General features: G+C 39.3%; 1 protein-coding gene across 4 annotated transcripts in view; it reads right to left on the bottom strand.

Moving 5' to 3' along the window:
• LOC140201263 (TNF receptor-associated factor 5-like) overlaps nt 1-19,591 on the bottom strand; it is a 37,456-nt gene that overhangs the window by 11,751 nt on the left and 6,114 nt on the right. For 2 of the 4 annotated variants that reach the window (XM_072265065.1, XM_072265067.1), the window contains exons 2-5: nt 8,755-9,007; nt 6,540-6,597; nt 2,698-2,799; nt 1,148-1,309 (exon numbers count right to left, since the gene is read on the bottom strand). In XM_072265065.1, coding sequence (XP_072121166.1) covers nt 1,148-1,309; nt 2,698-2,799; nt 6,540-6,597; nt 8,755-9,007 — 575 coding nt within the window. Of the gene's footprint in view, nt 1-1,147; nt 1,310-2,697; nt 2,800-6,539; nt 6,598-8,754; nt 9,008-15,101; nt 15,188-19,591 lie in introns of those variants that run through there. The other 2 variants (XM_072265066.1, XM_072265068.1) reach the window with 2 other exon arrangements.

Here is a 19,591-nt window from a genome sequence, read left to right as displayed (position 1 = left end):
GAGTGAACAGTTTTAAACCACGTCAATATATTTTCAAAAATCAGTGATTATTGTCGCTAATAGATGGCGAGAAATAAGCAGCAACACAATTCAGAACTGTTATGCTCACTGCGGTTTCAAGTATTGAGCTTTGGAGATGCCAGAAAATGAAACCATTTCACTACTTCAACAGTTTAGGAACAACAAATTATTTAGAAGTAACAACAAGCATCTTGAAAGCTACAATGAAAATGAAGATTTGGAGGATGCAGTCATTGAAAGGATTGCTCAAGGCAGTACATTGTCTACACTGATTTTGTTCATTTACAGTCAATCAAAAGAATGCAGAGCACACAGCATCAATTCCTCCAACGATAACCATTGAGAGCTAACATAGTTTTATGGTACTGTAGTTGTGTTAGTAGTGTTCTAACTTGTTCTGTTTTTCATTTAAATACATAATTTGTCACTCAGTTTGTCTTTTTTATACTTTAACTATTTCCATGAAACTTTGGTTAATTGGGGCAGCCACTTAATTAGGCCAAAATATACTGGTCCCAAAGTGGCCCAATTAACTGGGATCCACTGTATTTGTCCTCAGGGAGGAGAACTCCCACAGTGCTTGCCATCTAAAAGAAGTTTTGTCTGTATAAAATACTTCTCATACCTTAAAACATTCCAACTTGCTTTACAATTATTTATGACTTTCCTTTGAAGTGGTTACTGTGGCTCTAACGATAAATCCATCTATAATTGAGGGATGTGCATTGATCAGAGTATAAATGTCCCCCTTTTTTCTTCTGCCTTAGATCTTTCATGTCAACCCAAGAGGAAAATTTGCCTTGGTTGTAAAGTCTTTTGAAAAAGCAACTATACTTCTCCTTCAATGGAACATAGTGGCTCAGCAATAATTATTCCAATCTTGGAGAAAGTCCTTCTGAACCTCCTGATTCAGAGTTAAGTCACTGACGCAAGGCTCACACAGGGAGAATAGTCACCCAGAGAAGTATTGGGGCAGGAAGAGGCAATGAATATCAAGCCAAATAAATGCAGAGATAAACACATAGCTGCATATTTGATCTTATATTGCACAAAATTATGAAATACCAATGTACCACCCCTCTCCCCCACAAAAGAAAAAGATTCTTTTTTTTGAATGGAACATTACCTTAATGTTTTTAAAAACTAAAGTCACTTTACAATATTGGCAGGCTTCTTCCCTATATTCACACACCGTTTGCAAATGATCAATTAAATCTTTTCTTCGCAAGGTAGCATCACAACCATTGACGCATGCTACCGTTTCAAACTGACATTTTTTAAGGTGATCCTAAAATAATGAGAAAATAGCTTGTAAGCATGTCTGTGTTACATAATTTAAATTAAATGAAATGAAGTTATTATTGTAGAAAAGTGTTATCCTTTTTACTTTCACCATCAAATACTCCGAAAGCACAAAGAAGTATGTTATATATTCTTTCTTCTGCTTCAGTAGCATACCTTAGCCTGACTTTAAAACATTAATGTGTACATGAGAATGTTAAATTTAAAGGGATAAAAAATGATAAAATTAAGTAAGTAAGTAAGTACATAGGGATTGGATAATTATGTCTGGGGGCAGGAGCAAGCATGTACAAGTTAGGATATAAACACCTACAATGGTTGTTACATAGGCTTACATACAACATTTTGGACCAGAAGAAATGGTCCAGAAGAGATTTATGGAAACTATTGTTACTATGTTTCTTAACAACTAATACCATTACTTAGCCTAATAGATTAGAATTACCACTGTACATAATTATCTATTTAAGTGTCTAATTTCCTTTTGTATCATCTCAATGTGTACTTAAGAATGTATAAATAATTGTAGTTTTATACATATAAAAAAATGGAAAAGGTTATAACTGTGGAAAAAGTACATGATACTTGTGAATTCCTTATCCAAATAAAAATAAAATTTAAAAAAAAAGAGAATGTTAAATTAAAGATAGCTTTCCAGTTAGCATACAGGGTTGATGGTTTTCCAATTTTAGGCTGTGGGGCATCCAATCATATAGGAACAAGTGGGTTTGCAATGGTGAGTATACCTGTGTAAGAGAAGAAAAAACACATGTCCTCCTAATCCTTAATCAGTGTTGATGCTTTTACTTCACAGAATAAGCCAATTCCAACAGCTGTCAGCTGCCAGTATTCTAAGTCTTGGGAAAGCCAGCTGATTATCATTAAAATTAGAATAATATTAAAATTAAGGCAGGCCTCATTTTGATATACAATTACAAACCCTCTTTCCATGATTGGCTGCCCACCTTTCATACTGCTTCATTAAAGTGGAAATGAGTGCCTTTGAAGAGAATTCTATACCCACTCCAAAATGTTAAGCATTTTAATCAATGAAAGGACTGCAGACCACTTACATTTTCCATGTTTAAAATTTAGCCTACAGCCTCTCAAATTCCTTTTCCAGTAAACAATTTCAATTGCTTGAATGTAATAACATTCTCAAATTTTTAGCAGATCATGATATCAACTAAGAATACAGAAGTATAATCATCATATTTGTCAATTAATGCCTTCCATTTGAGAAGAGAGATACAAGTATGGTATTTAGATTTTGAAGCAGTTTTGAAACAAACGGCAGAATCTTATTGCTGTCTCCATACATGGATAATCTGCAGATAGTTGTGAAAATTATGGAAGTACTTCCACTGAACTTACCCCTAAACGTCCAAAGGATACAGTTACACTGCAGTCTGGTGCATTTTTACAGTACACCATCAAATTCCACACCTCCCTCTTGCAGCAGTTATCTTTAAATATCTTTAAAAAACATTTATTAAATTTAGCTGGAAATACTCAAATTTACTGTTATAGAATTAATCACAAAGCAAAGTCTAAGTAATACCATCTAATTTTCCATTGCATTACAGGTCATTCTGAATAAAGCATTTCACTTGTTCCCAGCCAATCTTTTAATGCTGTATACAATGCTACATATAAGTTACCAGCATGTATCTCCAAGATTCGAACAACAAAATGTTTAAAAAAAATCACAGAGCACATGCTTTCCCCATTCAAAAGTGATTTCATCTGAAAGCACTTACTAACTCATAGATGGCCAAATTATGTAAGGTAAGGGGAAGAGCAAGCAACTATCCCTCAGCACAAGTAGCTATTTTCATTTGCAGATGTAATTATAATAGAAATCAAAGTAATTCACTTGATGTGATGCAATTGAAGATTATTGAGGGACAAATTGAAAATCTGGGTTAATGCTGGAGATTTCCTCTGAGAACAGATGAGAAACATCAGAAGGCAATAATGAACAGTGGCCTTATTCTTACTTATCATTAAGCAGTGCCATGTTCAATGCATTTGATAGTCTAAGAATGCAATGTTAGATGTATATTGCAGATATAGACCATAAGAAATAGGAGCAGAATAAGGCCATTCGACCCATCGAGTCTGGTCCACAATTTTATCATGGCTGATCCATTTCCCTCTCAGCCGTAACATCCTGCCTTCTCCCCATATACCTTCATGCCCTGACTAATTAAGAATCTATCAACCTCTGCCTTAAATATACCCAATGACTTTGCCTCCACGGCTGTCCAGGGCAATGAGTTCCACAGATTCACCACTCTCTGGCTAAAGAAATTCCTCCTCACCTCTGTTCTAAAAGGACGCCTCTCTATTCTGAAGCTGTGTCCTCTCGTCTTAGACTCCCCCACCATAGGAAAATCCTCTTCACATCCACTTTATTGAGGCCTTTCAACATTTGACAAGATCAACCCCTCATTCTTATGAATTCCAGTGAGTTTAGGCTCAGAGCCATCAAATACTCCTCATAAAACAAATCTTTCAATCCCGGAATCATTTTTGTGAACCTCCTATGAACCCGCTCCAGCTTCAGCACATCCTTTCTTAGATAAGAGGCTCAGAGCTGCTCACAGTACTCCAGGTGAGGCCTCACTTGTGCCTTATAAAGCTTGAATATTACAGCCCTGCTTTTATATTCTAGTCCTCTCAAAATGAATGCTAACATTGCATTTGCCTTCCTCACCAATGACACCACCCACAAATGAACATTTAGGGAACCCTGCATGAGGACTCCCAAGTTCCTTTGCAACTCAGATTTTTGAATTTTCTCTCCATTTTGAAAATATTCTACACTTTCATTTCTTCTACCAAAGTGCATGACCATACACTTCCTGACATTGTATTCCATCAGCCACTTTTTTGCCCATTCTCTTAATCTGTCTAAATCCTTCTGTAGCCTCTCTGCTTCCTCAACAATACCTGCCCCTCCATCTACCTTCATATTGTCCGCAAACGTGGCCAAAAAAGACAATTCAAAACATTCAGATCACTGATGTATAACATAAAAAGCGGTCCCAACACAGACCCCTGTGGAGCACCACTAGTCACTGGCAGCCAACCAGAAAAGGATCCCTTTATTCCTATTCTTTGCCTCCTGCCAATCAGCCAATGCTCTATCCATGCTAATATCTTTCCTATAACACCATGGACTTTTAACTTGTTAAGCAGTCTCATGTGTGGAACCTTATCATAGACCTTCTGAAAATCCAAGTACACAACATCCATCAATTCTCCTTTGTCTATCTTGCTTGTTATTTCTTCAAAGAATTCCAATAGATTTGTCAGGCAAGGTTTTCCCTTGAGGAAACCATGCTGCCTAAGGCCTATTTTATCATGTGTCTCCAAGTACCCCTAAACCACATCCTTAATGATCGACTCCAAAATTCATCCAACCACTGACGTCAGGCTAATTTCCTTTCTTTTGCCTCTCTCCCTTCTTGATGAGTGGAGTGATATTTGCAATTTTCCAGTCCTCCAGAACCATGCCAGAATCTAGTGATTCTTGAAAGATATTTACTCCGCAATCTTTTCAGCCACCACTTTCAGAACCCTGGGCTGTAAGCCATCTGGTCTAGGTGACTTATCCGCTTTCAGATCTTTCAGTTTCCCAAGCACTCTCTCCCAACTATGGCAACTTCACTCACTTCTGCCCCCTGACTCTCTTGAACTTCTGGCATACTGTTAGTGTCTTCCACAGTGAAGACTGATGCAACATACTTAATCAGTTCATCTGCCATTTCCTTGTTCCCTATACTAACTATCCAGCATCATCTTCCAGTGGTCCAATATCTATTCTCGCCCACCTTTTACACATTATATATCTGAAGAAACTTTTGGAATCTTCTTTAGTGTTACTGGCTAGCTTACCTTGGTATTCTATCTTTATGACTTTTTTTAGTTGACTTCTGTTAGTTTTTAACAGCTTCCCAATCCTCCAACTTCCCACTAATATTAGTATAATACTAATGTGCAGAAGCTGGTCCAACCTCAATAACTTCAGCTCGTCAATTAAGATATGCCTTAAAGCCAAACTCTTTAACAAACTTTCAGTTATCCATCTCCCTTCTTTGATTTGACTTTTGCTATGTTCCTTCTGCCTTTGGGAAGCTCTTTAGTCTATTTCTCTCTTTATTGGAAGATATATTATGGTTGCACATAATATGGGCAGTATAACATGTGAGCAGTATAATATGGGCAAGTTACACACATACCATCTTGTCTCCTGAAAACACTGTAACTGATTACAGATGTGACATTTCTCCAACTGAATCCATACCCATGTCTAGGAATGTTCATGTCTCACAAATATTGAAAGGGTGCAGAAGGGATGTAGGGATGTTGCCTGGATTGGAAAATATATCTTATGTAGAAAGGCTGAGTGAGCTAGGGCTTTTCTTTTTGGAGCAAAGGAGGATGAGGAGTGGCTTGATAGAGGTGTGCATGATTATAAGAGGCATAGAGTGGAGAGCCAGTGCCATTTTTTCCCCAGGAACACAGTGGGTAATACCGGAAGATATCCTTTTAAGGTAAGTGGAGAAATGATTAGGGGAGACATCAGAAGTAGGAATACACTGCCAGGGGTACAGGATGAGACAGTTACATTGAGGGTATTTAATACTCTTAACCACATGAATGAAAGAAAAATTGAGGGGTGTGGGCTATGTAGGAGGGAGGGGTTAATTTGATCATGGGGTAGGTTCATATTGTTCAGCACAACATCTTGGGCTGAAGGTTCCTTACTGCGTTGCTGTACTCTTTTATGTTTCACGTTCCCTCCTACCCTTTACAACAGTAGCTACTTCCAGTCAATACAATAGAGATCAGGGACCCGTTACCACTAAAACAAAGTGTGACCTTCCATTCCTAGGCATGGTATATTAGTGTGAGGACACAATGAGCAGCCAACATCTGCAAAATTATTTCACTGAAATAGCATTTTTCTAAATGACACATAAATTTCTCAAAACTGAGTGAACTTATTCTTTCAACAAACAAGAAATGTTTTATTCGATTTTGCAGTGCTTCATTGTGATGAACAAATCTTGAAAATGTACAGCTTTGAATGTAGATTCTTTTAAGAGTATTATTTTTAAGAGTATCACCTTATTTCCCCAATCAGAGGAATTTCACAGCTCTGATTAACTTTGTTTTCTCATAAAATGTTTATAACTTTATCTTACCAAATTTGGAATGATTCCTTCATGATCAATAGGACAAATGCCAATAGGTTTTGACTCTCTAGGAAGCATTTTAAAAACAAAAGAAAAAATTAGGTTATAAAATACACAAAATCAATTGTCCACAAGATCAAAAACTCTCCTTGTATAACTTCATGCTATGCATGGTTTTACTGTTTATACTGCCACAAAATGATCTCATATAATATATTCTATGATTTAAAACCACTATAATTAATTAATAGTATAGAACAGGGGTTCCCAACCTTCTTTACACAATGAACCAGTACCATTAAGCAAGGGGTCCATTGACTCCAGATTGAGAATCCCTGGTATAGAATTACGCATCATATTGTCCTACCATTGAGCAAATCTATGTGAAATATTGTCAGGGACCCCCCAGAATATGCTTTCTTCTCGCTGCTGCCATCGGAAAGGTGGTACAGGAGCCTCAGGACTTATACCAGCAGGTTCAGGAACAGTTATTACCCCTCAAACATCAGCACTTGAGCCAATGGAGATAAGTTCACCTGCACCATCATGGAACTTCTCCCAAAACCTACAGACTCACTTTCAAGGACTCATCACATGTTCTTGATAGTTGCTGCTTGCTTGTTTGTTTGTTTGTTTATTCATTCATTTGCACAGTTTGTTGTCTTTTGCATACTGGTTGAACAGCCCAAGCCAGTGTGGTCTTCCATTGATCCTACTATGGTTATTATTCTATAATGGATTTATTGAGTATTTCCGCAAGAAAATGAATCTCCGGGTTTTAAATGTACTTTGATAATAAATTTATTTTGAATTAATATTCAATAATCCTATAACATTTAAAACAAAATCAGAGTTTTTGGGTGTATTCAACGATTTTGGCTACAACTTGTCATCACCGAATGAGCAGTAAGTCACCAAGACAAGGGGAAAAACAAATGTCTCTGTTCCTGTATGTGATGAAAGAGTAAAGGCATTTACTCTTAAATTCTGGAATTAAAAGCACCAAAATTATATAGTACCCAAAAGCCAAGAGCAGATTTCTAATAGAGTAAGTTTTTAAAAATGTATTTATAGGATAAGGCACAGCTGAGCATTTTTGACCAGCTTTGCTTTGAATAGTAATCACGGTCAAAGAGTCATCCTCCACAGAATCAGGCACTTCATCTCACTGCAACCATGGCCATGTTTTCGCCCCACTACACTCAGCCCATTTGCCTGTCTTAACACCATATTCTTCTATACCTTGCTCTACAACTGCCTGCCTTATTGCCTCTTAGACATAATTGCATGTGATTCCACCACCTCCTCTGGCTAAGTACTGCACTCCTCCAGGTGAAAATAATGCTCAGTGTTATTGAGTGGGTGGGGGGGAATCTGAGGACTTAGTCTCAGTGATGATGAGGAGACAGCAATGTAACTCCAAGCCAAATGCAATGCAGCATACAGTAGGCTACAATGAGCCTGTGTCCATATACTTCTTGATCATAACGTTCTTGGGTAGGGTGAGTGAACTCAGTGTAGTGTTCGCGAGTTGCATTTAATAAATATCACAGACTGCAGCCACCATAGTACAAAAGTGGGGAGAAAAAGGTTTAGTTCTGGATAGGGTGCAAATGAAATGGACTACTTTGTCCTGAACTTTCTGCATTATTGCTGGAGTTGAACTCAACTCAGCAAATGAAACAAAAACAGCTATAAAAACTGAAAGTGTTGTAAACACACAGCTTGCTCTATTGATTGTTTTCAGCAGTTTCTATTTTTATTTCAGCCTGTCAACTTCTCTGTCTTGTTGATTTTCAGCACCCCATATTTCTGAAGTGCATTGTAGAAAGGCTTGTGAGTTCAGGAGATCAGCATCACTGTGGGATATTCAGCCTCTGATCTGCTCCTGAAGCCACAATATTTATTGACAGGTCCAGTAAAGTTGCTGTGGTGAACCCTTCCCCTCAGGATGGTGATTGTTAAAGGTCAATGTTATGTCAAGGATAAATGACTGGACTGTCTCCTGTTGAGATGATCACTAACTAGCACTTGTGCAGTGGAATACCAACTTACTAACGTATGTGAATTTTACTCAAGTGTGGAAGCAGTGATGGTGCACTACTTCAGTTTTTGAGGGAATTGTGAAAGGAATGGAATATTATGCATTCATCAGCAAATTGCAGTACTGATGTGGAAATTCAGATTAGTGGAAATGGACGTTGATGATGATGTTAATACTTACATTAAATCTGCAATACAGTTTTCACAAAATCGATGCCCACATCCAGTCTGGTAAGGATTACATAGAACAAAGGAGCAACTGACACATTTGTACCGATCTTCCAGAGATTCCACAAATTGAAGATTTAATCCATCCTGATGAGGGTCAAATCCCAAAGACAGTGATGTGTTGGAACTATCTTGACGAATAAACACGCTTGATCTGACAACAGGAACTTCTTTGGAGGCCATCAGCGTTCTGTTGCTCAACAAACCTAAAGAGTGTTTAAAAGATTATTAATAGAATGTAAATACAACCTAAATTTGATTAACTGTTAAAGTTTTGTTGTCAGAAATGTCCTGCAAGGAAATCTCACAATTCCCAAGAATTAAAAGTTACACATTATGGAAGTTAATTTAACATGATTCTATGGAGGAGCCTCCATTCATACATACATAGTTAAACTGTAAGGAGTATCAATCCATTTCAAATATGGTATTTACGTAACACTGGGACAAAACTCCTAAAAGGGCTGCATGTTTTAATTTATGCAATAGTTCATATGTTCAATAAGTTTCTTCAAATGCCCTGACAAGTTCTGTACACGCACTGGAAAATTCCTTCATGAAAGCCATTTAGGACAGTTTGATTCATCTCAATGAAGGTATAAATTGATCTATTATAATAGTTTTTCTTGTTCCTGGGTTAGGGAAGTGTGAAGTTCCCAGTGTATTGGAATTCAGCTGGAAATTTCCTTCGAGCTCCTCCCCTCTCTACATCAATAACCTCACTCACTCAGTAACTGACTGAAGTATGTTTCAACTAAACAATGCCTAGCCATCGTGTTAAAAACCACATCCAGCATCTCTCCCAGTCTTTACAATTTAAAATAAATTTCATTCTGCCATTCAGCTTGCCAACCACTGCAAGAATATTCTCTGCACATAATCTTTCAAAAAAGTTTCCAACTAAAACTTCTGGCACTAATTGTAACAGTTTTGTAAAGATCCAGCGGTTACTCTCACCTTGTCTAGTCCCTAAAATGACATCTGCCAGTAACTCTACCATGAAATCTGAAAGGCTGTATAAGTATTAATAGTTCAAACGAGGAGAGGAGCACAAGTACATTTTGATTTAATGGAAACTATCATTGTATTATTAGAACTTTTCCATTTTCTCGGTTTCAAAACTCTCACACAAAATAGCAAGTGGTCTACCAAGGATTTTATTTGCTTAACACGCTTCTTCCTGATTCTGCTTAGATCAAAAATCACTTCTTCTTGGATCATCAATGTTGTTTCAAGTCACTTTGGAAATTGAACTGGGTTCTTCTGGACATCAGTCACACTTTCACCCTGCTGTATTAATCACATCAGGAATACATGGGATGAATGGTCCTTCTGATCTGCTGCAAGGGAACTAGGACCTCATTGTCCTGTGGCACTCTGGGCAGTATGGAGCAAGAAGCCTGCCAAATAGGTTAATTACCAACTTTCATCCATCAGAACTAGTTTAGATGGAAACTGTGGTCGACATAGAACAGTTGTTCTGAAGGGTCTGTTTCTATTTCTATAACTCTAGGCCGACTTCTACAGAGCAGCCCCCTTACCTTCTGCCTCCCTCTCCCAACCTACCACCTCTTATTCTTACTCCCAACTCCACGATTCAGCAACCATACAAATTTCAGACCCTAATCTCCCCCCGACTGCCTATACAACTGATCCAATCTCTTGTAATGATGTGTATGTTCCCTGATCATCACCAACCACATATGCTCCCTCTACCACCATCAATCCTAATCTCTGAAAAACAGGAATACCAATTTCTCATCTGTTCCATCACTCCCCCACAATCCCACGTACCAACTGTCAAACCCAATCCCAATCTCCACATTTCATTCAAACTGCATGTCTCCATTATACCACCCACTCCCAAATGCAACAGGAACCCAAATCAGCTTAAACACGGGTGATGCTATAAATCTGAGATGCAATACAAGTACTCAGCATATCACAGTTAATACTTCCAGTCAGTGGTCTTGCAAATCCAGATGTTTCCCCAACTGGCTGGATATTTTCAGTTCCCATTACAGACCTTGGTGCCATCCTCCAAAAGATGCACTGCGCAGCCTATTTTTGATGCTGAAGTATGTAGCATTCTATCAGTTGGATTTGGGTGTGTGAAGATTTCAGAATTACCAATGAATGAAACAGTCATTATCACCCTGCTGCTGACTCATATAGCATACTAGTATTTCTTGACACATAATGGTTAGGGGGAGGGAGTGGAACCTGCTGTAACAATCTCAATATACAAACATTTTTAAATTTCTCTCTTTTTCTGTGGTTCTGTTTTACATTTTTGTATTAAAGCCAACTTGGTATTCCCCTGTTTTTAGTACCACTTAAAGCAGGGTTTCCCAACCTTGTTGGACCAGTACCATTAAGCAAGGGGTCCATGTATCCCGGATTGGGAACCCCTGACTTGAAGGGAAAATGATGGACAAGTTAAATTATGAATTGTGTATTTCAGATTTAGGAATCTATTTCAGTATCTCTTTGCACTTACTGGTATACTATGCAATAAACACAAATTAACCATCCCTTTTCTTTAATTTAAACCCATGGTACCCACCTGTACTTTGCTATAACCTCTATTGCACACAGTTGTTTCTTCGGCTATTCTATATATTAAGAATATAAAATTAACACATTTGGTAAGAACTAAAATACAAAAATGAGGTTAAAACATAACAGGTATGTTGGTATTTCTAAAGAAAAAAATAGCAGAAATAACTTTGGGAGGGAAACTTTCATCAAGTCACCTTTATTCTAAAATCAGATATTGTTTACGTCCTTGGAGTTAAGCCAAAGACTGTGGTCCTAGCATAGCACATCTGCCTTAGGGAGATGGAACTACCGCTCTAACATTGTCATTAGCTGTTGACGTGCATATTAATGAACTAAGTAGTTGTATTTAATTCTAGTTTTTCCCATCTCTGATGGTTGCCAATGTCCACCGTATGGCAATTGGGATGCTGCAATGAACTTCGGTACCATTAGGTCAGGGTGCTGAGCTTTGACTTGTTCCACTCGTAACTACCCAGTAATTCACTGGCAGAAGAATGCATGTGTCGGGGGCGGGGTGTGATTTGGCATTAACAACGGTTGTTCCTGCGATGAAACGTTTTCTTTGCTGGTCATAATTAAAGCTTAAGTTTCTTCATTATGAATTTTAAATTGTTTATTAAGTGTGTCCAGGACGGATTCCTGTCACAATATGTTGACAGGCCGACTAGGGGGAATGCCATACTAGATCTAGTACTAGGTAATGAACCGGGTCAGGTCACAGATCTCTCAGTGGGTGAGCATCTGGGGGACAGTGACCACCGTTCCCTGGCCTTTAGCATTATCATGGAAAAGGATAGAATCAGAGAGGACAGGAACATTTTTAATTGGGGAAGGGCAAATTATGAGGCTATAAAGCCAGAACTTGCAGGTGTGAATTGTGATGATGTTTTTGCAGGGAAATGTACTATGTACATGTGGTCAATGTTTAGGGGTCTCTTGCAGGATGTTAGGGATAAATTTGTCCCAGTGAGGAAGATAAAGAATGGTAAGGTGAAGGAACCATGGGTGACAAATAAGGTGGAGAATCTGGTCAGGTGGAAGAAGGCAGCATACATGAGGTTTAGGAAGCAAGGATCAGACAGGTCTACTGAGGAATATAGGGTAGCAGGAAAGAATCTTAAGAAGGGGCTGTGGAGAGCAAGAAGGGGGTATGAGAAGGCCTTGGCGAGTAGGGTAAAGGAAAACCCCAAGGCATTCTTCAATTATGTGAAGAACAAAAGGATGACAGGAATGAAGGTAGGACCGATTAGAGATAAGGGTGGGAAGATGTGCCTGGAGGCGGTGGAAGTGAGCGAGGTCCTCAATGAGTACTTCTCTTTGCTATTCACCAATGAGAGGGAACTTGATGCCGGTGAGGACAATATGAGTGAGGTTGATGTCTGGAGCATGTTGATATTAAGGGGGAGGAGGTGTTGGAGTTGTTAAAATATATTAGGACGGATAAGTCCCCGGGGCCTGACGGAATATTCCCCAGGCTGCTCCACGAGGCGAGGGAAGAGATTGCTGAGCTTCTGGCTAGGATCTTTAGGTCCTCGTTGTCCATCGGAATGGTACTGGAGGATTGGAGGGAGGCGAATGTTGTCCCCTTGTTCAAAAAAGGTAGTAGGGATAGTCCAGGTAATTATAGACCAGTGAGCCTTACGTCCGTGGTGGGAAAGCTGTTGGAAAAGATTCTTAGAGATAGGATCTCTGGGCATTTAGAGAATCATGGTCTGATCAGGGACAGTCAGCATGGCTTTGTGAAGGGCAGATCGTGTCCAACAAGCTTGATAGAATTCCTTGAGGAGGTCACCAGGCATACAGATGAGGGTAGTGCAGTGGATGTGATCTATATGGATTTTAGTAAGGCATTTGACAAGGTTTCACATGGTAGTCTTATTCAGAAAGTCACAAGGCATGGGATCCAGTGAAGTTTGGCCAGGTGGATTCAGAATTGGCTTGCCTGCAGAAAGCAGAGGGCCATGGTGGAGGGAGTACATTCGGATTGGAGGGTTGTGACTAGTGGTCTCCCACAAGGATCAGTTCTGGGACCTCTACTTTTCATGATTTTTATTAACGACCTGGATGTGGGTGTAGAAGGGTGGGTTGGCAAGTTTGCAGACGACACAAGGGTTGGTGGTGTTGTGGATAGTGTAGAGGATTGTCGAAGATTGCAAAGAGACATCGATAGGATGCAGAAGTGGGCTGAGAAGTGGCAGATGGAGTTTAACCCGGAGAAGTGTGAGGTAGCACACTTTGGAAGGACAAACTCCAAGGCAGAGTACAAAGTAAATGGCAGGATACTTGGTAGTGTGGAGGGGCAGAGGGGGTACATGTCCACAGATCCCTGAAAGTTGCCTCACAGGTAGATAGGGTAGTTAAGAAAGCTTATGGTGTGTTAGCTTTCATAAGTCGAGGGATAGAGTTTAAGTGTCGTGGGGTAATGATAGCTCTATAAAACTCTGGTTCGGCCACACTTGGAGTACTGTGTCCAGTTCTGGTTGCCTCACTATAGGAAGGATGTGGAAGCATTGGAAAGGGTACGGAGGAGATTTACCAGGATGCTGCCTGGTTTAGGGAGTATGCATTATGATCAGAGATTAAGGGAGCTAGGGCTTTACTCTTTGGAGAGAAGGAGGATGAGAGGAGATATGATAGAGGTGTACAAGATAATAAGAGGAATAGATACAGTGGATAGCCAGCACCTCTTCCCCAGGGCACCACTGCTCAATACAAGAGGACATGGTTTTAAGGGAAGGGGTGGGAAGTTCAAGGGGGATATTAGAGGAAGGTTTTTTACTCAGAGAGTGGTTGGTGCATGGAATGCACTGCCTGAGTCAGTGATGGAGGCAGATACACTAGTGAAATTTAAGAGACTACTAGACAGGTATATAGAGGAATTTAAGGTGGGGCTTATATGGGAGGCAGGGTTTAAGGGTCGGCCCATTGTGGGTCGAAAGGCCTGTACTGTGCTGTACTATACTATGTTCTATAATATCCGCCTCAGTGGACGGGGTGGCCCGTAAATCAACACAGATGCTGTAGATCGATGCGTTCTGGGACTTTCTATTACCATAACCCGCTTAATGTCCATTACCTATTTGCCTAAAACCGTACCCAAGTCCCCGGCCTCCCTTCTCCCACCTAGGTTTATGAGGCAGATCACGACTGGATTATGCGGTTAACCTTTTCAAATAGTTTTCACTTTTCACTGAAAGAATTGTGCCCGAAACCCGTGTAATACTACAAAGACTACGTTTTAAAATAATACGAATCTGCAGATCTTTAAAAGAAAAAGTGACGGCTGTTCACATTTCCTCTAAGTATTTTTGCTTAGTATCATTTCCAATAATTAATCATTTCGTAGTCTTTTTTTCCTAAAGAAATGCCTAAGTCCCGAAAATTGCTATTTTCAGACTTTAACTCAGGGGGGAAAAAAACCTTCCTTGTTTCTCCCCTCCTCCCCACAATGGAAAGAAGTGTTTATTTTGAAAGTCAACATGTACTGCAATTGGCCAAAGCCCACGTGAGGGCTCGGGTAGAAGCGCACACACGCTCGCCAGCAGTCGGGGGCCGACTGATCGGAAATCCCCGTGCTCTCCGCCCAATCCCAGGAAGCTGCAGCGCTCGCCGCAGCGTCACCACATCCGCAGCACCGTCAGCAGAAAGTTCACTCCAAGCAGCGACGAGTACGGTGGCAGCACGAAGGCCACCTATCAAACTCTACTACTGTTCAGATAGCTGGAAAACCCAACTCACCAAGCTGTCAACGCCAGCCAAAACAGCAGGAAGGAGTCAAGAACACTTTACGCTTACGTGTGGTGTTGTATTACAGAGGTTGCAGATTATCATTGGCTAATACTTGGAACGTACTGTAGCAGGTTTCAACCAGACTGAAAATAAAAACAAAAATACAGGCTCATCTAAATTCTATAAAGTGTTAGAAACACTGGATGATATTCCAGAGTATTTTCTTGAATAGAATATTTATTGAGAAAAGTTGTCACCGTTAAATTGTATGTGGCATTCACAACGCTCAAGTTATCCATGACTCCTGTTTAGGTAGTTTGTGTAGAGCACTGATGATGAAGATGGCAACCTATTGTTGCCGTAACAAGTAGTGATCAATTCTGAAAGAATAAGATCGAGCTTTTCTGCACCGAAATGAAATTGCGAAGTAATACTGGGACTAACGATTCCAGTAAAAGGCACGACAAAATAATTAATATTCGTCTCTTTTTACTCAGCAAACCTCATGGTAATTACCAAATTGCAGTGTAATGTGGAATTTGAAATTACGGTACAGTATTGCCGTTAGGATTTAATCCCTCCTCCTAAGTATATGGTGCTCTTTGCAACTTCCTCCAATGGAATGGGGGGGGGGAATAATTTGAATTTATGGTATTCGCCAGTTGCAGAGAGACTAATATGTGTGAGAGAGATTTCAAATCTGGATATTTTAAAATGTAAACATCTATCTTACAGAAGTTAATGATTTTTGTTTCTTCCTTAATATTGTCAAATTCTAATTTTCTGGTGTTTCAGAAATAGAATTTTCCTTCTAGTTTACTGTGTATGAGAAGTCTACTGATGCCAGCAGTAAATGTCTGAAAATTGGAAATTCTCATCACTGCAACAATTAGATCTGAGTGGGGAATGTGACTGAGGTCAATTCTGAGCATTATTGCTTTGCAATTGATTGCAAATCTTCTGCCTTATTCTGACACCATCTATTGCTGCATGGTCATAAAGAGGAGATTATGATACTAGCACCATCAAGTCTGACTCATTTACTTACCATTCATTTGCCTGGAATAATAGATTGTGCTATAATAAAATCCAGAGTTGTGGGTAAATCATTTTTTAAATTTCCATTTTGACAATTTATCTGCAAAACAAATGGCGCTTGACAATGGGCATAAATATATGTATTTAGATTATAATTTTAAACCTTAAATCTTATATCTTGATAAATTATAGTGCTATTGTAAAACCTGTGAACATTGTGTTGAACTTCCTGTGGGTTTATAAGCAAACAACTTTATTTTAGAGCCAACAGTGCTATAGCAGAGTTGCAAACATCCCAGCTCCAGGCTTATAGATTGCAAGAATACAGAAACTCAGCCTGGCCTGCAGCTGGAGTTCCTCCAGCATTCTGTGTGTGTTGCTTGGGTTTTCAGCATCTGCAGATTTTCTCTTGTTTGACTGGGATGTGACCTCCTTTTCCCAAAAAATATTGAAGGTTTACTGAAGGGTGGTTTAGTCTACTTAAGTTATGGGTTACATTGTTTTATGTTAGAGCAAAGTTACAAACATGTATCTTGGTTTGTCTCATAAACTAGCGTACATACATTTCAGAAATAAAGCAGCTTTTTTTCTACATTTGGGTCTTGCAATTTTGATGTTATCTTTCTAAAATATCCCATGAAGTTATTTTTGAAATACACCCAAATATATTTGGTTAGGGACAGAGAGAGTTACTTGAATATGTAAATGCTACTGAGTCATCTTGATAAATAATGCATTGTGTAAATTATGCATAAACAAGATGGGTTGCATATGAAACGTGCATTTGCAGAGGATGTTCGGGGGTGGTGGAGGAGGACCAAATTACTTTTCTCCTGCACCACAGGAGCATTCCAACTCATAAGGGATGCATAAAATAATTCAATAAGCAGTTTTAGTTACTTTGATCAGTTTTTTCTTGCCTGTGGAATTGAATAAAGCCTCTATAGTGCCAGCTCCAACTAATCTCCATATTAAATTTGCAAAATTCATATCAACTCCCGGTGTGAAATTAAGTTAACTTTTGCTGGTATTAACAAATGAGTTAGGCTACCAATCTTTATCCTGCCCCACTAACACCAGATGAAGGAAAAGCAAACAAATTCAGTTAAATCCAAGGTTAAACTTTTAAATCTTGGATTGCCTTCAATGTAACAAAATCAAAAGTGCCACATCAGGAGTACAATCAGACAAAATTTGACACTTTTTAAAAAAGCAACGTTCAAACATTCAAATTTCAAAATCTGGATTTTTAGGCCATATAACCAAAAGACCAAACAAGACAGATAATATTTATCCCAACAATTAAAAAAAATTAAAAAGTATGAATTAATGGGGGGAATTCATGTGCACAGATCTTTAAAATGACAGAATATATTAAGAGAAGTTAGCAAAATTTAGAGTTTAGATTTTAGATTTAGATGAATGCGTGGGATCTTAAGACTTCATAAACAGAGATACGGAATATAAAATCAGGGAAAGTTATAGAAGTTTTATAAAACCATATACAGCCATAGTTAGAATGATGCATCCACTTGGTTGCTACACTTAAGGAAATATATGGTTGACCAGAATGATTCTAGTGAGGGATTTTAACATCAAGCTGAGCATGAAGAAGCTGGAGTTGTTCTCCTTAGAGTCAAGGAGTTGCTGGGAAATTTGATAGCGGTATATGATATTATGATAGGTTTATACCACAGATCAAAGAAAAGCTGTTCCAATTAAGTTGCTGGCAGAAGTACTAGAGACAATGTATTTTAGGTCTGAAGGGAAAGGATGTTGAGTAGTGTTAATCAATGAAAATATCACAGCATAATGTAGATATAGTGGATACTGATACTGATGTACATCAGTGGCTGGATGGGAGACGCCAGAGAGTAGTGGTGGATAACTGTTTGTCAGATTGGAGGCCGGTGACCAGTGGTGTGCCTCAGGGATCTGTACTGGGTCCAATGTTATTTGTCATATACATTAATAATCTGGAGGATGGGGTGGTAAATTGGATGAGTAAGTATGCAGATGATACTAAGATAGGTGGAGTTGTGGGTAATGAAGTAGGTTTTCAAAGCTTGCAGAGAGATTTAGACCAGTTAGAAGAGTGGGCTGAAAGATGGCAGATGGAGTTTAATGCTGATAAATGTGAGGTGCTACATTTTGGTAGGACTAAAGAGGATATACATGGTAAATTGTAGGGCATTGAAGAATGCAGTAGAACAGAGGGATCTAGGAATAATTGTGCATAGTTTCCTGAAGGTGGAATCTCATGTGGATAGGGTGGTGAAGAAAGCATTTGGTATGCTGACCTTTATAAATCAGAGCATTGAGTATAGGAGTTGGGATGTAATGTTGAAATTTTACAAGGCATTGGTGAGGCCAAATTTGGAGTATTGTGTACAGTTTCGTTCACCGAATTATAGGAAAGTTGTCAACAAAATAGAGAGAGTACAGTGAAGATTTACTAGAATGTTACCTCGGTTTCATCACCTAAGTTACAGAGAAAGGTTGAACAAGTTGAGTCTTTATTCTTTGGAATGTAGAAGGTTGAGGGGGGACTTGATAGAGGTATTTAAAATTATGAGGGGGATAGATAGAGTTGATGTGGATAGGCTTTTTCCATTGAGAGTGGGGGAGATTCAAACAAGAGGAAATGAATTGAGAGTTAAAGGGCAAAAGTTTAGGGGTAACATGAGGGGGAACTTCTTTACTCAGACAGTGGTAGCTGTGTGGAACGAGCTTCCAGCAGAAGTGGTTGAGGCAGGTTCGATGTTGTCGTTTAAAGTTAAATTGGATAGATATATGGACAGGAAAGGAATGGAGGGTTATGGGCTGAGTGCGGGTTGGTGGGACTAGGTGAGAGCAAGAGTTTGGCATGGACTAGAAGGGCCGAGATGAACTGTTTCTGTGCTGTAATTGTTATATGGTTATGGTTATAAAATCAATCTGGGTGGATTGGTCAGCTGGTGGCGCAGTGGCATCAGCGCCGGACTTCGGAGCGAAGGCTCCCAAGTTCGAATCCAAGTCGGGCCACCCCCCGCCCCCGAGCATGCTTTCCATCCATGCCGGGTTGAGCACGAGCTAGCCACTCGGCCTCGTTGAAAAAAAGGGTTGAGTCAGGAATGTTCATATCGTCACCCAGTTAATCCGAAAGGAGACCAATCCTGACGCTACACGCCAGACAAGAATGCTGACTGTCTGGTGTGACACAGTAAAAAAAAATCTGGGTGGAAATACTGAGTAACTGGGGAAAGGAGACATGGATGGGAGAAATCCACAGGCGTCCAAATTGTGGTTTATCAATAGGCCAAAGCATAACTGGGGAACTATCAACTACATGCATGAAGGGAACCAGAGAGACAATAGTCTATATTCAGTGGCCATCTTATTAGGTACTGGAATGCTCTTCTGCACACCACTTTTGTAACTCATGATTATCTTAGTTACTGTCGCCTTCCTGTCAGCTTGAA

This window comes from Mobula birostris, chromosome 8 (assembly GCF_030028105.1).
Source record: "Mobula birostris isolate sMobBir1 chromosome 8, sMobBir1.hap1, whole genome shotgun sequence".
Lineage (NCBI taxonomy): Eukaryota > Metazoa > Chordata > Chondrichthyes > Myliobatiformes > Myliobatidae > Mobula > Mobula birostris.
This window is presented reverse-complemented; position numbering and strand designations above follow the sequence as displayed.